The sequence below is a fragment of the Hemicordylus capensis genome, chromosome 3 (genome assembly GCF_027244095.1).
Source record: "Hemicordylus capensis ecotype Gifberg chromosome 3, rHemCap1.1.pri, whole genome shotgun sequence".
In the NCBI taxonomy this organism is placed as follows: Eukaryota; Metazoa; Chordata; class Lepidosauria; order Squamata; family Cordylidae; genus Hemicordylus; species Hemicordylus capensis.
The window spans coordinates 129,054,309-129,070,088 of record NC_069659.1 but is presented as its reverse complement, the minus strand read 5'-3'; the positions used below and the strand labels follow the sequence as shown (position 1 = coordinate 129,070,088).

Genomic DNA, 15,780 nt, shown 5'->3' with positions numbered 1-15,780 from the left:
GGGCACCATTGGCAGATAATTATCCAAAGGAACAACATGGGGAAATTTCATCCAAATTGCTTCTTTACGCACAAGCAAAACACAGTAACATTTGGGTTATGTGTAGAGGAGTGGTTCAGATGAGGTGCGCCCCCTGAATCACAGTCCCTGCAGGCCGGGAGGGAGCACAAGGCTATAGCACACATCCTTGGCCCATGGAGTTAGACTGGGAGAGAACTACCACCCAAAACACACACACACAGAGCCAATTCTGACTATGAATTCCTACGAGCAACTAGGCCTGGAAAGGGGAAAAAACAAACTCCCCCACGTCTTCCATTTTTCGGAACATGAAGCCTTCATGGGATAAAGGGCTTACAAGTTTGTCTTGGCCCAGTGAAATATTTGGGCACTTGATATGTGGATACTGTTTGCAGAAGTTTTCACATCCAAGAGCATGGGAATTGCTCATGGCTGGAGGTGGCTGACAGCGGTCAGAAATTCTTGAAAGCGAGCAAGAAGATGCTCTGAATTGGCCCTAGTTCTACCAATATGAAAAGTATCATTTCTGCCTTACAGGAATCATGCAGAGAGAACAGGATAGGGAGAAGAGAAAAAATGGTTTGTCTGCATTCCTGGCAGACTTGGAGTGCTATGCAATGAACCAGAAGGGATAAAGCATAGAGCGGGGGTGAGGGGGAAAGAGAAGGGATATGGAGATCTACTCTACTATTCTTGTGTTATGAGAAGAATACAGACATGGCACATCAGCAATTACCAAGACATTTGGTAGCTGAATATACATGTAAAAGCTATTGCACAGGATTTCACATGGGACGGTCTTATCCAACCACAATCAGTGAACAAATATTAGCACTGTTCTCAGTGGACAGGAACAACCATACCAAGCTCTCTGGAATTTTTGCCATGTTAATACTCTCTTTACTACCACTCGTGTTATCCTCATGTTATCTAAAATAAGACACGTTTTTAAAATATATTTTAAATTTACAGTCCATTTCCCCAAGGCTTCAGGCCAGGTAGTTATCAGTATCTCTCTACTATTAAAAAGATATCGTTTTCCATCCCAACTATTCATTCTTTTCAGAAACACAAGTCCCCTTGTATTAGCATAAACTATCCCATTTATTTATTTATTTATTTATTTATTTGAAACATTTAATATACCGCCCACTCCGAAGACTCCGGGCAGTACACAAAAACATGCAAACAAGGCAACATTAAAAATTACATTCTAAATTAAAAACTAAAGTAACTAACAAAAAACAAATAAAGTAAACTACAGGGCAAAAGCCTGGTTAAAAAGAAAAGTTTTCAATAGAGATTTGAAGATCAGTAAGGAAGGGGCTAGATGAATCTGAATGGGAAGAGAGTTCCAAAGAAGTGGGGCAGCAACTGAAAAAGCCCTTTCACGGGTCCTAAAACCCCGAACCTCTTGGAAATCAGGGGCCGACAAAAGGGCCATCTGAGATGACTGGATGCGATATAACTGGGTGGGAGAGGCGGGTCTGTAGGTAGACAGGTGCCAAGCCCCGCAAGGCTTTGAAGGTCAGAACCAGGACCTTAAATTGAACTCAGAAGTGAATTTTCCACCCTTCAACCATAGAACTCACTAATCTGAATATGCAGTCTATAATTCATATATCCAGGGGGCTGACGCTGTCCTCCATCCCAATTAATCTTTACATCCCTAAACGCCATCAGCTTTTAATATTGTTTTAATGACAAAAAAACACCCATAATCTTCTCTAACATTTCCAGGAAAGTCTGGGTTCCAGATTGGTTCCAGGAAAATTTGGGGACAAACCTTTTCCCATGACTCCTCTTTCCTGCCTATATCAGAGGTATACAGGCCCGATACTATTCCCTTCTTCACCTGAGGATGCAATTTGACCTTTTACCCCATTATACTATTACCCCCAAGTGACCATTATAATGGTACCCATAAGACAGACCTTTAGCAATTGCCAACAGATCTCAATGTCATTTTAATTACTTTGAAGACAAGAATAGGCAATACTCAAAATACAACAGGCCTGAAGACAAAGAAGCCTCTGCTCTCTGGGGTCTCAATCAGAGGCGTAACTAGGGAAAACGGCGCCCGGGGCAAGCACTGAAATTGTGCCCCCACGCCGCGTCCCCAACATACATCTGACTGACACACGTTTCAGAAAACTTTTATTTTAAAAAATTACAAAAATTACCAAAAATTTCAAAATGCACTATATACTTAGGTTTTTCCTCACAACAACCCTGTGAAGTTGGCTTGTATCTCAAACATCAGAATTATGATGCAATGATGATTATTATGATTAAAATGCCCCTCCCTCAGGCCCTGGTTCTGTTCCTGACTTTCCCTTGTGAGTGACTGTATTCTAACAAAACGAAAACCAAGGACTCCAAAGTAATTCGAGGGACTAGGGTGATAGTGCTAAAGACTCCTTATTCTCCCACTGTTAAAGAAAGACTCCCCTTTTCCAAAACCGCGTGCTATTTACACCAGAAAAGGTTTCAAATGGAGGGGGAAGCATTTATGCATCTATGCTTTGTTTTATGTTACGATTTCAAAGTTAGAAAAACCATAAAAGGGCCATTTTAGAGAAGATATGCACTGCCTTAGTTGCAAATCCTGCTTTTTTGAGATTCCCTGCAATTGAATAAAGCGATAATATGCACCTTTGCTATTTAAATTGTTTGGAGAGTATTTATGACAATAAAAAATGAAATGGCATTTCAGATGCAACATTGGTTGCCTAAGACCACTCAGATTTAACTAATCTTCATCACATTGACAAAAAGAGCAATTAAAATTAAAATCCATGACTAAAACCAAACCACTTTGGGGTTGTTTTTAATGAAAGGTGGTATATAAATTTTACAATAAATGTTTAGAAGTATATACTTTCACCCCCTGCCCAACCTACAATTAATTCCAGCTTATTTTCAAAGGGCTTCAAGTTTTATTTACAAATTGCTTGGCAGCACCAATGTTTAAGTAATCGCTAATTGCTCCTAATGATAGTTTTACTTATTGTTAAATTTATATACCACCTTTCATTAAAACATTCTCTGTTCATCTGATTTTCAGTCTGGTTAATTAAATCGGTCGAGGTTTAGACTTTCCTGATGGGCTGAAACAGCTAATCCATTTTGATGACGACATATAATTAAATTAGCTTGCATTACATAGTGAAAAAGTCCAGGAAGGGAGAGATGGGGGGATGTGGAACCCAAGGTTCCACATCCCCCCATCTCCCCCTCCCTGAACCTTTTCAGTTAAAACCTGGTTAGATTATAGGGGAGGAAGGACTTGAATGAGCAAAAAGGGGAACTGGTTTGGGTGTTCAGGAAGTTGTTCAGAAGAGGCAGTTGTTCAGGAAGTTTGCTCTGGTGCATGTCCTCCTCTCGACGCATGCGCGACTGGTGGCGGGGCGCGCCGGGGAGTGAGAGTCAGAGACTTGGAATACGAAGACGCCGTGGCGCCCAGTGCTGGATGAGCAATGCCAATGGGGGGGGGCGCGCCGGGACTGGGGGAGGGGGACTGCTCTGCCAAAAAATATATATATATATCAAAAAAAAATTTTTTCCAGCAAATCGGTGGGGGCACTTTTTGGCGCCCCCTGCCAAGTGGCGCCTGGGGCACGTGCCCCCCCGCCCCCCTATAGTTACGCCTATGGTCTCAATATTTCCACATCAGAAAAATGCATTTTTAAAAAAGTATATAAATGCAGACTAAATATATATTGCAAAGCTAACCTGAGATCTGTATAACTGAGATCTGCAATTTTACAAAGGACTTTAACAATAGGGAAAGGCAGTTCTGATCTATATTGTGTCAGCAATGTATGTGGCACTTTCCAGAGAACTCAAGAAGAAGAGACAGATCCCTGCCCCAAAGAATTTCAACAGTGGAGAACATGAAGAGGGGAGAAATGTTCCTGCAGAATTTAAGAGATTCACAGGAGTAAGATGAAGATAAGAACTGGAGGAACCCTAAGCTGGTGAGAGATGGTGCACAATACCAAAAGCCAGCTCAAACATTTTCCCCTGGGGCCTAACTAGTTCACTTCTTGCCTCATTTGAGGTGATGTCCTTGATTAAGGCTCCACTTCCTGGTCCTCTGGGTGAACTCCACAAAAAACGAAAATGGTTTTGCAGTAGCCTTCATATCTTGCCTCGTCCAGAAATCTAAAGCAGAGATTCTCAATGTGGGGTCCCCAGATGTTATTGGACTTCAACTCCCATAATCCCCAACCCCACTGGCCTTTGGTCAGGTATTATGGGAGTTGGTCCAATAGCATCTGGGGACCCAACGTTGAGAGTCCCTGATCTAAAGGAACACCATATCTCTGTTAAGCTTGCTACTTCAAACATCATTTTTGAGTACACATACCAGTTTCATGTTTCAGTTGCTTCCTTTGCATGTTATGTGCGCCTCACTGCATGCATGTAAGACAAATTTATTTATTTTAAATGTCACAGTTCATCAGGATACAACAGGGCTACACACATAAAATAGAAGCACAGAAGCAAATAAGAAAGCCACAGCAAAACAAATTAAATTATCAAAAGTACAATGCTTGAGAGGTCCCACTCTAAATGTCACAAATGTTTTCCATTTTCTTCTTCCCATTGAAAATGAATGGAGAGAAAGCTTATATTCAGACCTGAAGTGTAAAATGGTATCTTGGATGTACACACTAGGTTTCATTCCAAACCCACAATGCTAAAACAGAACATCGCATTATAACTAGGGATGTGCACGAATCAACTTTTTCAATTTGATTTGTGCCCAAATTGAATTACCCCCAATTTGTTTTGTGTCCAAATCTGTAACCCAGAATCATTCCCCGATTCACTATTTGGATTTGGATTTGATTAGGATCAATTTGGACCACTTATAAAGGTCCTAGAGGCACCAAATTTGGGTGGTGGGTAGGTCTCCATGGGTACCACCTACAACCCATATTTCAAGGCAGTAGGGCACAGTTGATTTGTAATTATTATTATTATTTTTTTTTACTTTTTACTGATTTTGTATATTTCTGCTTAGAAAATAATGGGGATTCGAAGTTGCCCTATCCTAACCCTAACATGGATTCCCAGCTTTCATTTTTTTAAAAAAGCTAAGCTCTAGCCCTTGTAGGAGTGGAGTTATGGAGCAAAATGTGCGGTCACTACTTTTCAAGTGTTTGAATTCCTTGGTGTCCACTAACTTTTCCTCATAATGAATCCCTATGAGGATTCATTGCACACCCTCATTTCTTCTGTTCATTCTGACTGTCATTGGACAGTGCCAACTGTCACTGCCATGTGTCACTACGCGCCCCCCCCCCCACTACAGTACTCAGTTTATTTTTTAGGCATTTTTGAAGTGCTTAGATTCTTCATTTGCCTTCATTTCTTCTGTTTATTTTGACCCCACTTCTTTGCGGGGTGGGGGTGGGGAATTAGTGGCATCCCATGTGCCAACTACCCCCCAGCCCACAAGATACTCAGTTTATATTTTAGGGATTTTTGAGGTGTTTAGACTCATTGTGTAATGAATCCTCATAGCAATTGATTATAAGGAAAGGTTATTAGACACCAAAGAGTCTAAACACTTGAAAAAATTCCTAGAACATAAACTGAGCAGTGCCCCACTGTTTTGCGGTTGGGAGGGGGGATGTAGTTGGCACATGGCAGTTGGCACTGTCCAAAGATAATCAGAATGAATAGAAGAAATGAAGGTGTGTAATGAATCCTCATAGAGATTCAGTGAGGAAAAATTATACACCAAAGAATACAAACACTTGAAAAATAGTGACCACACATTTTTCTCCATAACTCCACTTCTACAAGGACTAGAGCTTAGCTTAAAAAAGAAAGAAAGAAAGAAAGCTAGGAATCTGAAGAAATTCATAGGAGGAATCCAAATCTTGAATAGGTTCGAATAAAATCTGGTGTGATTCGATTTGGACCCGAATCTAACCAATGAACCAAAGAGGCAGTTTGTTCTTTCTCCATATCACAGGAATCAGCTAGATTTGGGTGCAAATCAATTTGTACCCAAATCAATTTGCACATCCCTAATTATAACCTATTTTGCATTTTCATTACCACTTTGAAAACTGGTGTGGGAATTGACAGAGACATCACTACACAATTGGCTTATAGAATTAAATTCCATAAGATGTAGTGATGGCCACTAGCTTAAATGGCTTTCATAAATGTTAGGCAAATTCATTAAAAATTAGCCCTACCAAAGGCCATTAACTACTAGGTTCAGAGAAAGTACATCTCCAGTTAAAATGTAGGCCACATAGCAACTCCAGTTAGTTCCTGTTGCTGCCAAAAGAGGATGGATATGCCTTTCATGTCCTGCTTGTGATCATTCCAGGAGATTTCTGGTTCATCACTGTTGAGAGGCAGTGCTAGATGGACCTTCAGGCTCATCCATCAAAGAAAGTTCTTATGACTAATATCACTGCTTCCATGTTCCATGATCACAGTTGGTCCAACTACTATCAAATGTTTCACTTTTTTCCTATTCTCAGGCATTCTCAACTTGGGTCCCCAGATGTTAGACTACAATTCTCACCAACCCAAACCAAAATGGGCATTTTGCAATTGTGGCTGGGGATGATGGGAGTTGTAGTCCAACCACCATCTAGGGACCCAAGTTTGAACACCCCTGTTGTAAGTGGTAGTTTCTTTGCCACTTCTAAATTTTCAACAAGATGTTCAAAAAATTAAAGCCTGGAAGCTTTCTTTGCAAGTCTGAAATTGGACAAGCATTAAAAAAAAGTTAATGCTTTAGGAAAGCCAGAAGGAATGCGCCCTATAATGAATGCAAGGGCCTCACATTGCTTGGCCAAATATCAAAGTAAGAGAGAAATAAGAATGTGGTAATCTACTACTGTAAACCAAAACCTCACTGTACAATTTACTAGCTTCAGACAGCAGAGCAGTAACAGGACCCTTTCCTTGCAGCATAATCCTACACAGTGACAAGTCAAAGGGTAGGCACTGATTAGCAAGCTTTAAAGGAATTCTTAGGAAACCCATTGCAAACGTGCCAGAAGTGAACAAGGCACGAATTATTACAGCAGAACTGTTGCCAATGAACCCAAGTTAAGGATTAACCTTTTGGAATACTATAAGACAGTTTGCTTTACAATAAGGCATATTCTAACTATTAAAAGAACTCTCCTGAGATCAATAAGCGGTCTTTTGAAATATTAGATTGTTTTTATTTTCCAATCACACTGGCTTGTAATAGGCACCAGAGAAAGTTACTTAGATAACAGTATTACCAACTCTGACTTTGACAATCAGCTGATATTATGTTGGGCGTTTAAAAAAAAAACTTGTTCAGAATTCATACTAACCTGTTTTTTAAAAAAAATACCTTTATCACTAACTCATTTTGCAACTCCAGCTCCACATTTTAGGGTGCATTCTCAATATCATTTAAGTGATAACCTGATTCAACTACTGCGTTGTTAACCCACTCATACTTACATTGGGGAAAATGCTAAGCTACTAATTACTCTTAAGTTGACACTTGCTCCTTCTTATCACCAATGTCCCCCCAAACAGCAGCCTACATTCAACAAACCCATCATTCCCTTGGTACTGTAGACAGAGGACAATGGCTCCATTCTACTACAGAATAGGAACATGGGGTGAACCAGAATAAAGTGCGCTATAATTTTATCACGTGTGCGTGGTATGTCAGACTAAATACACAAAACTGTAGCATGGGGGCATAATTGCCTCATCATTGCCTTGGTGAAAGATTAATTAAGGCACTTGGATAACTCTGAAGGGTGGAGAGCCTCTTACAAGGAACTCTTGCTTTGTGGGCAAGACATTTTAATAGTGCTGGTAATGCTTCAAAGTAGCATTCCTTGAAAAGGTTCCATTTTAGAAATCATTCCTTCCCCAATAGCAAGAAGAGGGAAAGAGAGGAATCTCACAAGCTCACAACTAAAGCCCAAATGGGTTTAAGACTTTAGCCCGGAAATTAAACTAAACCCAAGAATGAACTTGGACCTGTCCAACAGCATTATTTTTATGTAGACACTTAATGATTTTTTAGAACTTGGGAAGCCACAAAATCCCTGGAAGATTTCTCACCATAAAAAGCCCTACTAAACTGTTTGTGACAGATCTTTTATTCAGAGGGAAATTATAAATTATACATGGCACAATTATGTACAGTATACTTCCCATGTTAAGAATTCTGTTGCTCACAGAAAGTTATCAATTCAAGATACATTATAAGAGCTAAAATATAGACATTGGAGGGTGGAGTGAACTTAATGAGTTGTGTGTTAGTTTAGTTATCTATTGATGAATGTAAGGAATACTGATAACTGAATGTTCCAAAAAGTTTTTTAATAAAACAAAACAGCTAGTAAAGTTAATTGAAATATGTATAATACTATTCAGTCATTGCACAGTAGTTCCAATATACAATCAAGAAGATGCAAAGAACACAACACTTAATTTGAAAAGGGGAAAAAAAACCTATTGCACCCACAATTTAAAATATTTCAATTATTTAAATTCCACACTACCAATATTTTATAAACATTTACAACACATCAGTCAACACAAAATTCTACCTGCAGTGCAGCATAAAGGGGGAGAAGGGAACCCTCAACTATCAAAATAGATGTTCCAGCGCCCATTTATGGCACCCACTTACTTGAGAGAAAGTTGCTTCAGTTATCAGCCATTATTACTACAATGAGTAATACATGCTCCCTGTGTTCAGTCATCATTAGTAGTTCTCTGGTTATAGGACTGCTCCCCTCACTCAAACTGTCCATTGTTCAAATGCTACGTAGTGGCGTCTCGCCTCAGTGCTTACAACTTCAGTCCCTCACAAGGGGCGTTCCCTCTCAGTGGCCTGTTAAATAGTCCTGTGTTGAGTCTGAAGCAAAAGAATCTGCATCTTCATTGTCGGAGTCCTCACTACTATCATCGGCAGTTGGCTCTCCGGTCAATGCTATTCGAGCATAGTCATCCGTGTCTATCGATTTACAGAAATGAATGGCATATTTCAGTTTTTCTTCTAGCACCTGTTTGCAAGAATACCTGGGCAGCTTCAGCAGAAAGAAGCATGTATATGATTCAGGAAGGAAGTGGTCTGGGGGGTTGTATTTATCCAGAACCTGTCAAGTCAAAAGAGAAAATGACATTTCACTGAACCAACCAATACAAACATTATCTTTACTCCATATCAAAAATATGATCTAATTTTACTCCTCCAAATAAAACAGCAAATCTCTTCAAATCTTTATCTGTTGTGCTGTGTGTGTGATGTATATTATAATCTCCCTTCAACATTTTAACACGAGTTTCCTTTTTTTTTAAGTAGGCATTTTCTTGTTTAAGTCAACTTTATTAAAAAAGGTTTTAATAAACAAACAAACTTGAATTTTAAAAAAACCTGGTTGGTTTAAGCCATTAACATTTTTTTGAAAATGGTAATTTTAGTCCACCTCAGCGCAGGTAACAATTTCTCAGTAAAAATGCAGAAGAAAAATGGTATGAATTTTTTTCATGCTTCAGTCACAAGTAATACATTGCACAGTGATTTTGGAACACACTAGTTACATGCTGGCTACATAAAACAGCAGCTAAGTGAAAAAATGGATAAACTGTGCCTAGTAAGGAAACTTCCAGAAACATAAATGTTTAAGGAAATACCTAAGAGATATTCATCAACCTGCATATTTTGTTTGTTTCTGCTGTGGGTTCTGTACCTTTTTTGGTGGGGGTCTTTTGGGGGGAGGGGGCGGTATATCACATATTATTTTATTGTTTTAATCCAATTGCTAGCTGCTTTGGGCAGCCCATTACTAGGATGAAAATATATAGCATAGTTGTGTAATAAATACATTTACTGATGGCCATAATCCAAAGTGCTCACCACCACACTGATGTATGCTCCTATTTGAACACCACCACACACACGAACATTCCTGTGGTACATGCCGAGTGCTTTCCTGCTCTCACAAAAAAACCTAACCACCCACACAATATTCTGAACAAAGGGACGGAAATGAATTGCAACCTACTACCAACCTGAAGCTCTCCAAGTCTTACCTGGATGACGAAGTCCCTGCCTCTGAAATCTGCAATTGTTCTCGGAAGCCTCGTCCTGCCCCATACAAAGCGCAGAAAAAGAGAACGTTCTGTGTTTGAGAAGGATTCCATCACCTCCCAGAACCACTGTATAAGAGAAGCAGTGGGCTCAATCCCTTTATACGTGGCAACCGATTTCAGAAGGTGCAGAGGAATATCTGGACTCCCACACACCTGAAAAACAAAACAAGAGGACAGAAAAGAGATGCTGAGAATCTATCAGAGAGTATGGTTCTTTTAAACTATTATTCTAATGATATCTAAATTCCTTTTCAGTGAGATTACCATTATTAAACATTTGTAGATGGGAATGTACTGTGCTTAATAGGATATTAGAACTGAAGTTTTCCTAGCATCCTGGCCAATGACTTGCTTCCTCGAGCACTACAAGATGAAGAATGGCTTTTAATCTACATATACTTGGTGTTTTGTTTACACTCAACAATGCCATGGATTAAGAGAGATGCACTTTTAAAGTAGTAAATCAGACATATAGGTTGCTACTTGTTGGCCACTTGTGTGAGTAGCAACTGTTTCTAAGACAGATCTCTTTGCCCATGCATATTTCTTTATTAAGCACTTGAAGCTGTACTAGGGATGTGCATGAAACAGACTTTGCATTTCGTTTTGAGAACATTGGCCCATCTCGGAAGGCTGGTCTACCTGCTGTGTGAGGCGGGTAGACCAGGCCTCTGCCCTGGACTTGGTGCACTGGCCGGCCTAGACCAGTCCTCCGAGGACAGCTGATGCACTAAGTCCGGAGTGGAGGCCTGGTCTTCCCGCCGACCCCAATCAGTAGACCAGCTCTCCCCAGAAAAACAGCCCTACAAAATTGTGCTCGGAACAATCGAAACGTTCATACTCAAAAAGGGGACATTTTGTTTCAAACTTAAATGAGGCTGTTCATTTGACAGGTGTTTTGTTTCCAGCATGGAACACTCACAATGGCCTCACAATTTCAAGCTCGAAACATTTTGCACATGTTTTGAAAATGTGCAATCTGCACATTGTGCAACATGCAGTGAGCAATCTGTTCAAAGCATGCTTGGTTCTATACCTATTAAGACTAAGATTCACCCCTGCATGACCTGTCTCTATCCATTAATAGCCAATAACTGCACATCCTGAGTTGTATTTGATCAGCAACTTGGCTGATCCAAAAGAGAGAGAGAGAAAGAAGCAGAGAAGCGCTCAGAAGGGAAAGCAGGCAGAAGAAAAAGTGAAGAATTCGACTGGCAAGCTAGGCAAAGAAACAATTCTCTTCCCCATATACATGGATACAGGAAAGACAAAAGGAAAAACCATGGCAAGAGGAGTAGAAGTAGAAGCTGCCCTGAGCCATTTTGGAAGGGCGGTATAGAAATCAAATAAATAAATAATTAATTAATAGGGTAGATCTGTGTGAGAGTTTGGGTGCTGTAATTACATATGTGAAACCTTCCCAACTTCTAATGCATAGTCAACAGACTCTGGACAAAATGAACTACCAGGGATGCGCACAGAACCAGTTCCATGCACACCCGAGGAGGGCCAGGGGGTTGCCGTAAATGGGAGGTAAGGCGCTGCCTACCTGCCAGCCCCCGTCCCACCACTCCCCCCGCCCCGCCGGCGCTCTTCCAGAAAGCGGGCGTGAAGGGCCACAGCGTGCCTTCTTACAGCCTGGATCAGCGCCACCACACAAATGTCTGACATGCATGTCATGCATTTGCATGGCGACGCTGGTCCATTGAAAGCAAACTCCCTCCCCCACCCTCCGAACCGGTTTGAACACCGGTTCCCAGAACAAGTTCAGCACTCCTAGAATGGAGCGCCAAACATTTCCGTGCACATCCCTATAAACCACTTCCAATGATTATGCTGAAAAGTAATGTATTCATACATGAGTTTTTAAAAATGCAATACTTTAGGCATTTAACATAGTATATACTTTTAGTGCTCTATTTTTGCCTTCCAATTTAAAGCTCTCAGCATACAATGGAGGGGGAAAGTTATTTTTTAAAAAATTCCTGAAATTCTATACATTATAAAGGTGGACAGGGGCTTTAGTGAAGTGGATAATGCTTATGCTTGTTACTGATTATGCTTATGCCCAAACATATTTCCAGATTTGGGGATTTATTTTAGGACAGAGATTGAGAAATATGGAGAACATCTTGCTGCTGCCAGTCTTGCCAGTTTCTTAATTTTAATCCCTTTCCTCACCTATCTGCACATGCAGACTAGTGCATTTCTTGAGAACTATTTATTTCCCCCCAACTTATTTGCAAAGCTGTTTTAGATCATGATGGTAATGGTGCTGCAGAATACCTGTAGCACTCACTTTACACTACAGTGGTAAGCATACTCCACACTTGAGGTGGCAGGGCAAAGATAAATTAACCTTTTCCTGACCCTGATAGGATGGGGAAATTTAAAGCGTTTCAGCTAATTCCTTCCCTGCTCCTCCAGACAGAGCAGCAGTTGAAGGTCTCACTGCAAGCAAGTGATTTGATCTAAGATTTAATCCACGCTTTTTATGCACAAAGAGGCCCTTGTGGCACATTTGGATAGGTCAATTATATAATTCTTGAGTAATTCTTTGGTCAATGGTGATGCATAACTAACTGTAATGCTTCTTCTAAAAGCAGTTACAAGAGTTTCAAGTATGTGCTTTCTCAGGAAGCTACAAATATATGATTTGATTGTATTACATCTGATGAGAGACTTCAAATACACACCATTGTTTCCAGTTCATATCCTGTGAAAAGGGAAAGAAGAGGAACCGGGACAACACGGGCCATTCCTTCCCGAACTGCAGCAACTTGCTCATCAAATTCATGAAGTCTGCAAACACACAGAGCAAAATATACATTTCTCAGAGAAATGAGCACAATCAATATGCTTAATAGCACAACTTTAAACAAGGAATTCATAAGTTCTCTGAATTTTCTATATACTATGCTTAAAAGAATTCTGGAGAAAGTTTTCCTAGCAAGTTAGTCTATTATTCCAACAGATACTCAGATGTTTTGGAAGTTTTAAGGACAAGAAAGTATCATCTTCCAGTACCTGCTGACCTGCTATCTTGCCCAAATCCCAGCATCTCTCTTGTCCCCCCGCCACCACCCCCAAAACTAGATAAAAGAGTGATCTGAGCAGCCATTTTTCTGAAATACAAAAAATGAGGCAGAACCATGCAATTATTATCTTGACAAACTAAGATACTACTGTTCCACTAACCTGTAGTTTATTGCCAGCCTCACATACTCAGCTCGATTATCCAGTGTAATATGGGTGTATTTGGAACTAAGCTGAATGTCTTGACCACTAGCGTTTGGCACTGTAAAAGGCAGGCTCATGGCTTCAAATTCTTCAGAAGTAGCTTCATTGTCCCGGATGTACATAAGCCCCGGAATAAAATCCTTATCAACCTAACAAATCCAAATAGAGCATTTTTCACAGAATATCTGTATAACCAAAATGGAAGTTGTGCAGGCACTGCATTGACATAATTACGCTCTACAAGCAAGCAGTCACACACGTACACATGTTTAGAGCTGAGATATTAAAAAATGGCTTCTGGCAACTAAAGAAGTTGTGAGGTATGAAAGAGTTTCTCTTTTGAGGAAAACTCTGAAAATGGGAGAATTGGAATTTGGACTGCCACTGAGACCCAAAACATGCGTAAGCTTATAAAAAATAAATATTTTTGAGCCCAGGGTAGCTCTTCTCTAATCTTATAAAAGTTTAAAGTACAATGAGGCAACATAACACAAATGAAAACATACCAAGGCTGGTAATGGAGGACCTTCTCCCCACAGAGTGGTGAGGGTAGAAGGGGGAGGGACAGAAAGAATCACATTTGCTACCCTGAGTTTCTTGGCAGAAGAGTGGGATATCGATGTCGCAAATTAAGCAAGGGAGACATGTTGTAAGAAGAGCTGTAAAGTATAACTTTCCAAACAGAGTCTTTCACATAGGAATCTGTTTTCTAAAATAAAAATGGGTATATTCCTATCTTAATCATAAGCCCACCAGCAATAAAGCTACCAGCAGAATCACTCAAGCTTAAATCAAGCACTGATTCAGTTTAACTGAGGGCAGAACAAAAATTTCAGTTTAACTGAACAAAAATTTCAAAATAAGCATATTATTTTGAGCTGTATGAAGTTACACGAATATGGTCTACAGTTTCTAAACACACTTACTAACAAGTAAGTCCCATTACACTGCTTACATGTGAGAAAACATGCTTAGAATCATCTTGTTAAAGCCCTGATCAGAGAATATTTTTAATATGGGCTAAGAGAACACAAGCATCAGGATCATGCACATCCTACACCTGCCCTTCTTTTCCCATGCCCTCTTTTCCACAGGTGCGAAGTAACATCTCTATCCAGTGGGACAGATATTTTTTGAAAACTGACATGGTCCACCAGCAGCTACAATAATTAGACCAGAACAGGCCTCAGTCTTAACACTTCATTGGTATTAAATGAAAGAACATAAGTTTGTGCTTGCCTCACTGAGATCAGCTATTGTTAAGTTCATTCCTGCCAACTGCTTCCAGACAGGTTCTGCCAGGTTGAGGCTCAGAGGGCTCCCAGTCCGAATAGCAATCCCCAGCAAAACGCCTAGGTGGTTTTAAAAAAACAACACACACATATATATATACACACACACACACGTTTGTATGCATTATGCAAAGCTTGGTAAAAGGTGTTACAATGCTGATGTGCAAATTACCGAGGAAGCGAAACATGTTCATGTGCAACAAAGACTTTGCTGCAGGGTTTAAGAGAAAGCAGTCTCTGTTTGCTCCCGATTCGTCCCTTCCATTGGGAGTCACAATCAGAAGCGGCGTCAGACCATTCTGAAGTTCCTCACACATTTCTGCTATTGATTCACTGTACCCTCCACCACAGTCATCCACAGATTCACCTAAGGGGAGGGAGAGAAAAAAGAGATATTTTGCGTCATTTTCAATGCTGATGACAACATTTAAAAGCTATTTACAGCCATATCTGTAAAGATCTAGTAAACTCAGAGCAAATGAAAAGTTGCCAAATGTGCTTACTTTGCACTCGGCTAACCTCAAGGGGCACTAAAGCCATGCATTTCAAAATATTTGTGGGTCATTAGATATGCATTAGAGCTACCAAAATATACTCATAAGCTACAGAAAGGGGCAATCAGTGCCAGAAGCACTGTTTATAAAATTACTCCTCAAAAAACCATGGCTTGCCTTTAATCACAATTAAGGTTCCAGAGCTGTTCATCTTTCAAATGTCATAATCATTAGAAAGGAGGCTTTTTTTCTTCTTGTCTGACCCAGGGCAAAACAAATGGAAGGATAAGCAAAAACACCTAGCAAATTATGCATTACAGAAAATGATATGACATTAGGGAAACCTTACATTATTAATCATTTATTTCAGCATGCCTGTGAGAATGGGCGTACAGCCTTAAATTAGATTACTTTAATCTGAAATCAATTTCATTGTTCACTATTAGCACTAAGTCAAATACAAATCAAACTATTTTATCTAGTATAAATGAATTAAGTGGCTTCATTTTTAAACACAATCATAGACACACACACACACTTGAATGGCGAGTCGATTTCTACAATTTTACACACTGGAATGGTTTTATCTGTGT

At 40.0% G+C, this 15,780-nt stretch overlaps 1 protein-coding gene across 4 annotated transcripts in view; it reads right to left on the bottom strand.

Moving 5' to 3' along the window:
- Positions 1 to 8,143: 8,143 nt before the first annotated feature.
- Positions 8,144 to 15,780, bottom strand: part of HERC2 (HECT and RLD domain containing E3 ubiquitin protein ligase 2) — a 201,984-nt gene continuing 194,347 nt past the window's right edge. For all 4 annotated transcript variants that reach the window (XM_053306133.1, XM_053306134.1, XM_053306136.1 and 1 more), the window contains exons 88-93: positions 14,866 to 15,060; positions 14,641 to 14,753; positions 13,360 to 13,550; positions 12,858 to 12,963; positions 10,102 to 10,314; positions 8,144 to 9,164 (exon numbers count right to left, since the gene is read on the bottom strand). In XM_053306133.1, the coding sequence (XP_053162108.1) occupies positions 8,892 to 9,164; positions 10,102 to 10,314; positions 12,858 to 12,963; positions 13,360 to 13,550; positions 14,641 to 14,753; positions 14,866 to 15,060 (1,091 nt within the window). In that variant the 3' untranslated portion in view covers positions 8,144 to 8,891. The remainder of the gene's footprint in view (positions 9,165 to 10,101; positions 10,315 to 12,857; positions 12,964 to 13,359; positions 13,551 to 14,640; positions 14,754 to 14,865; positions 15,061 to 15,780) is intronic.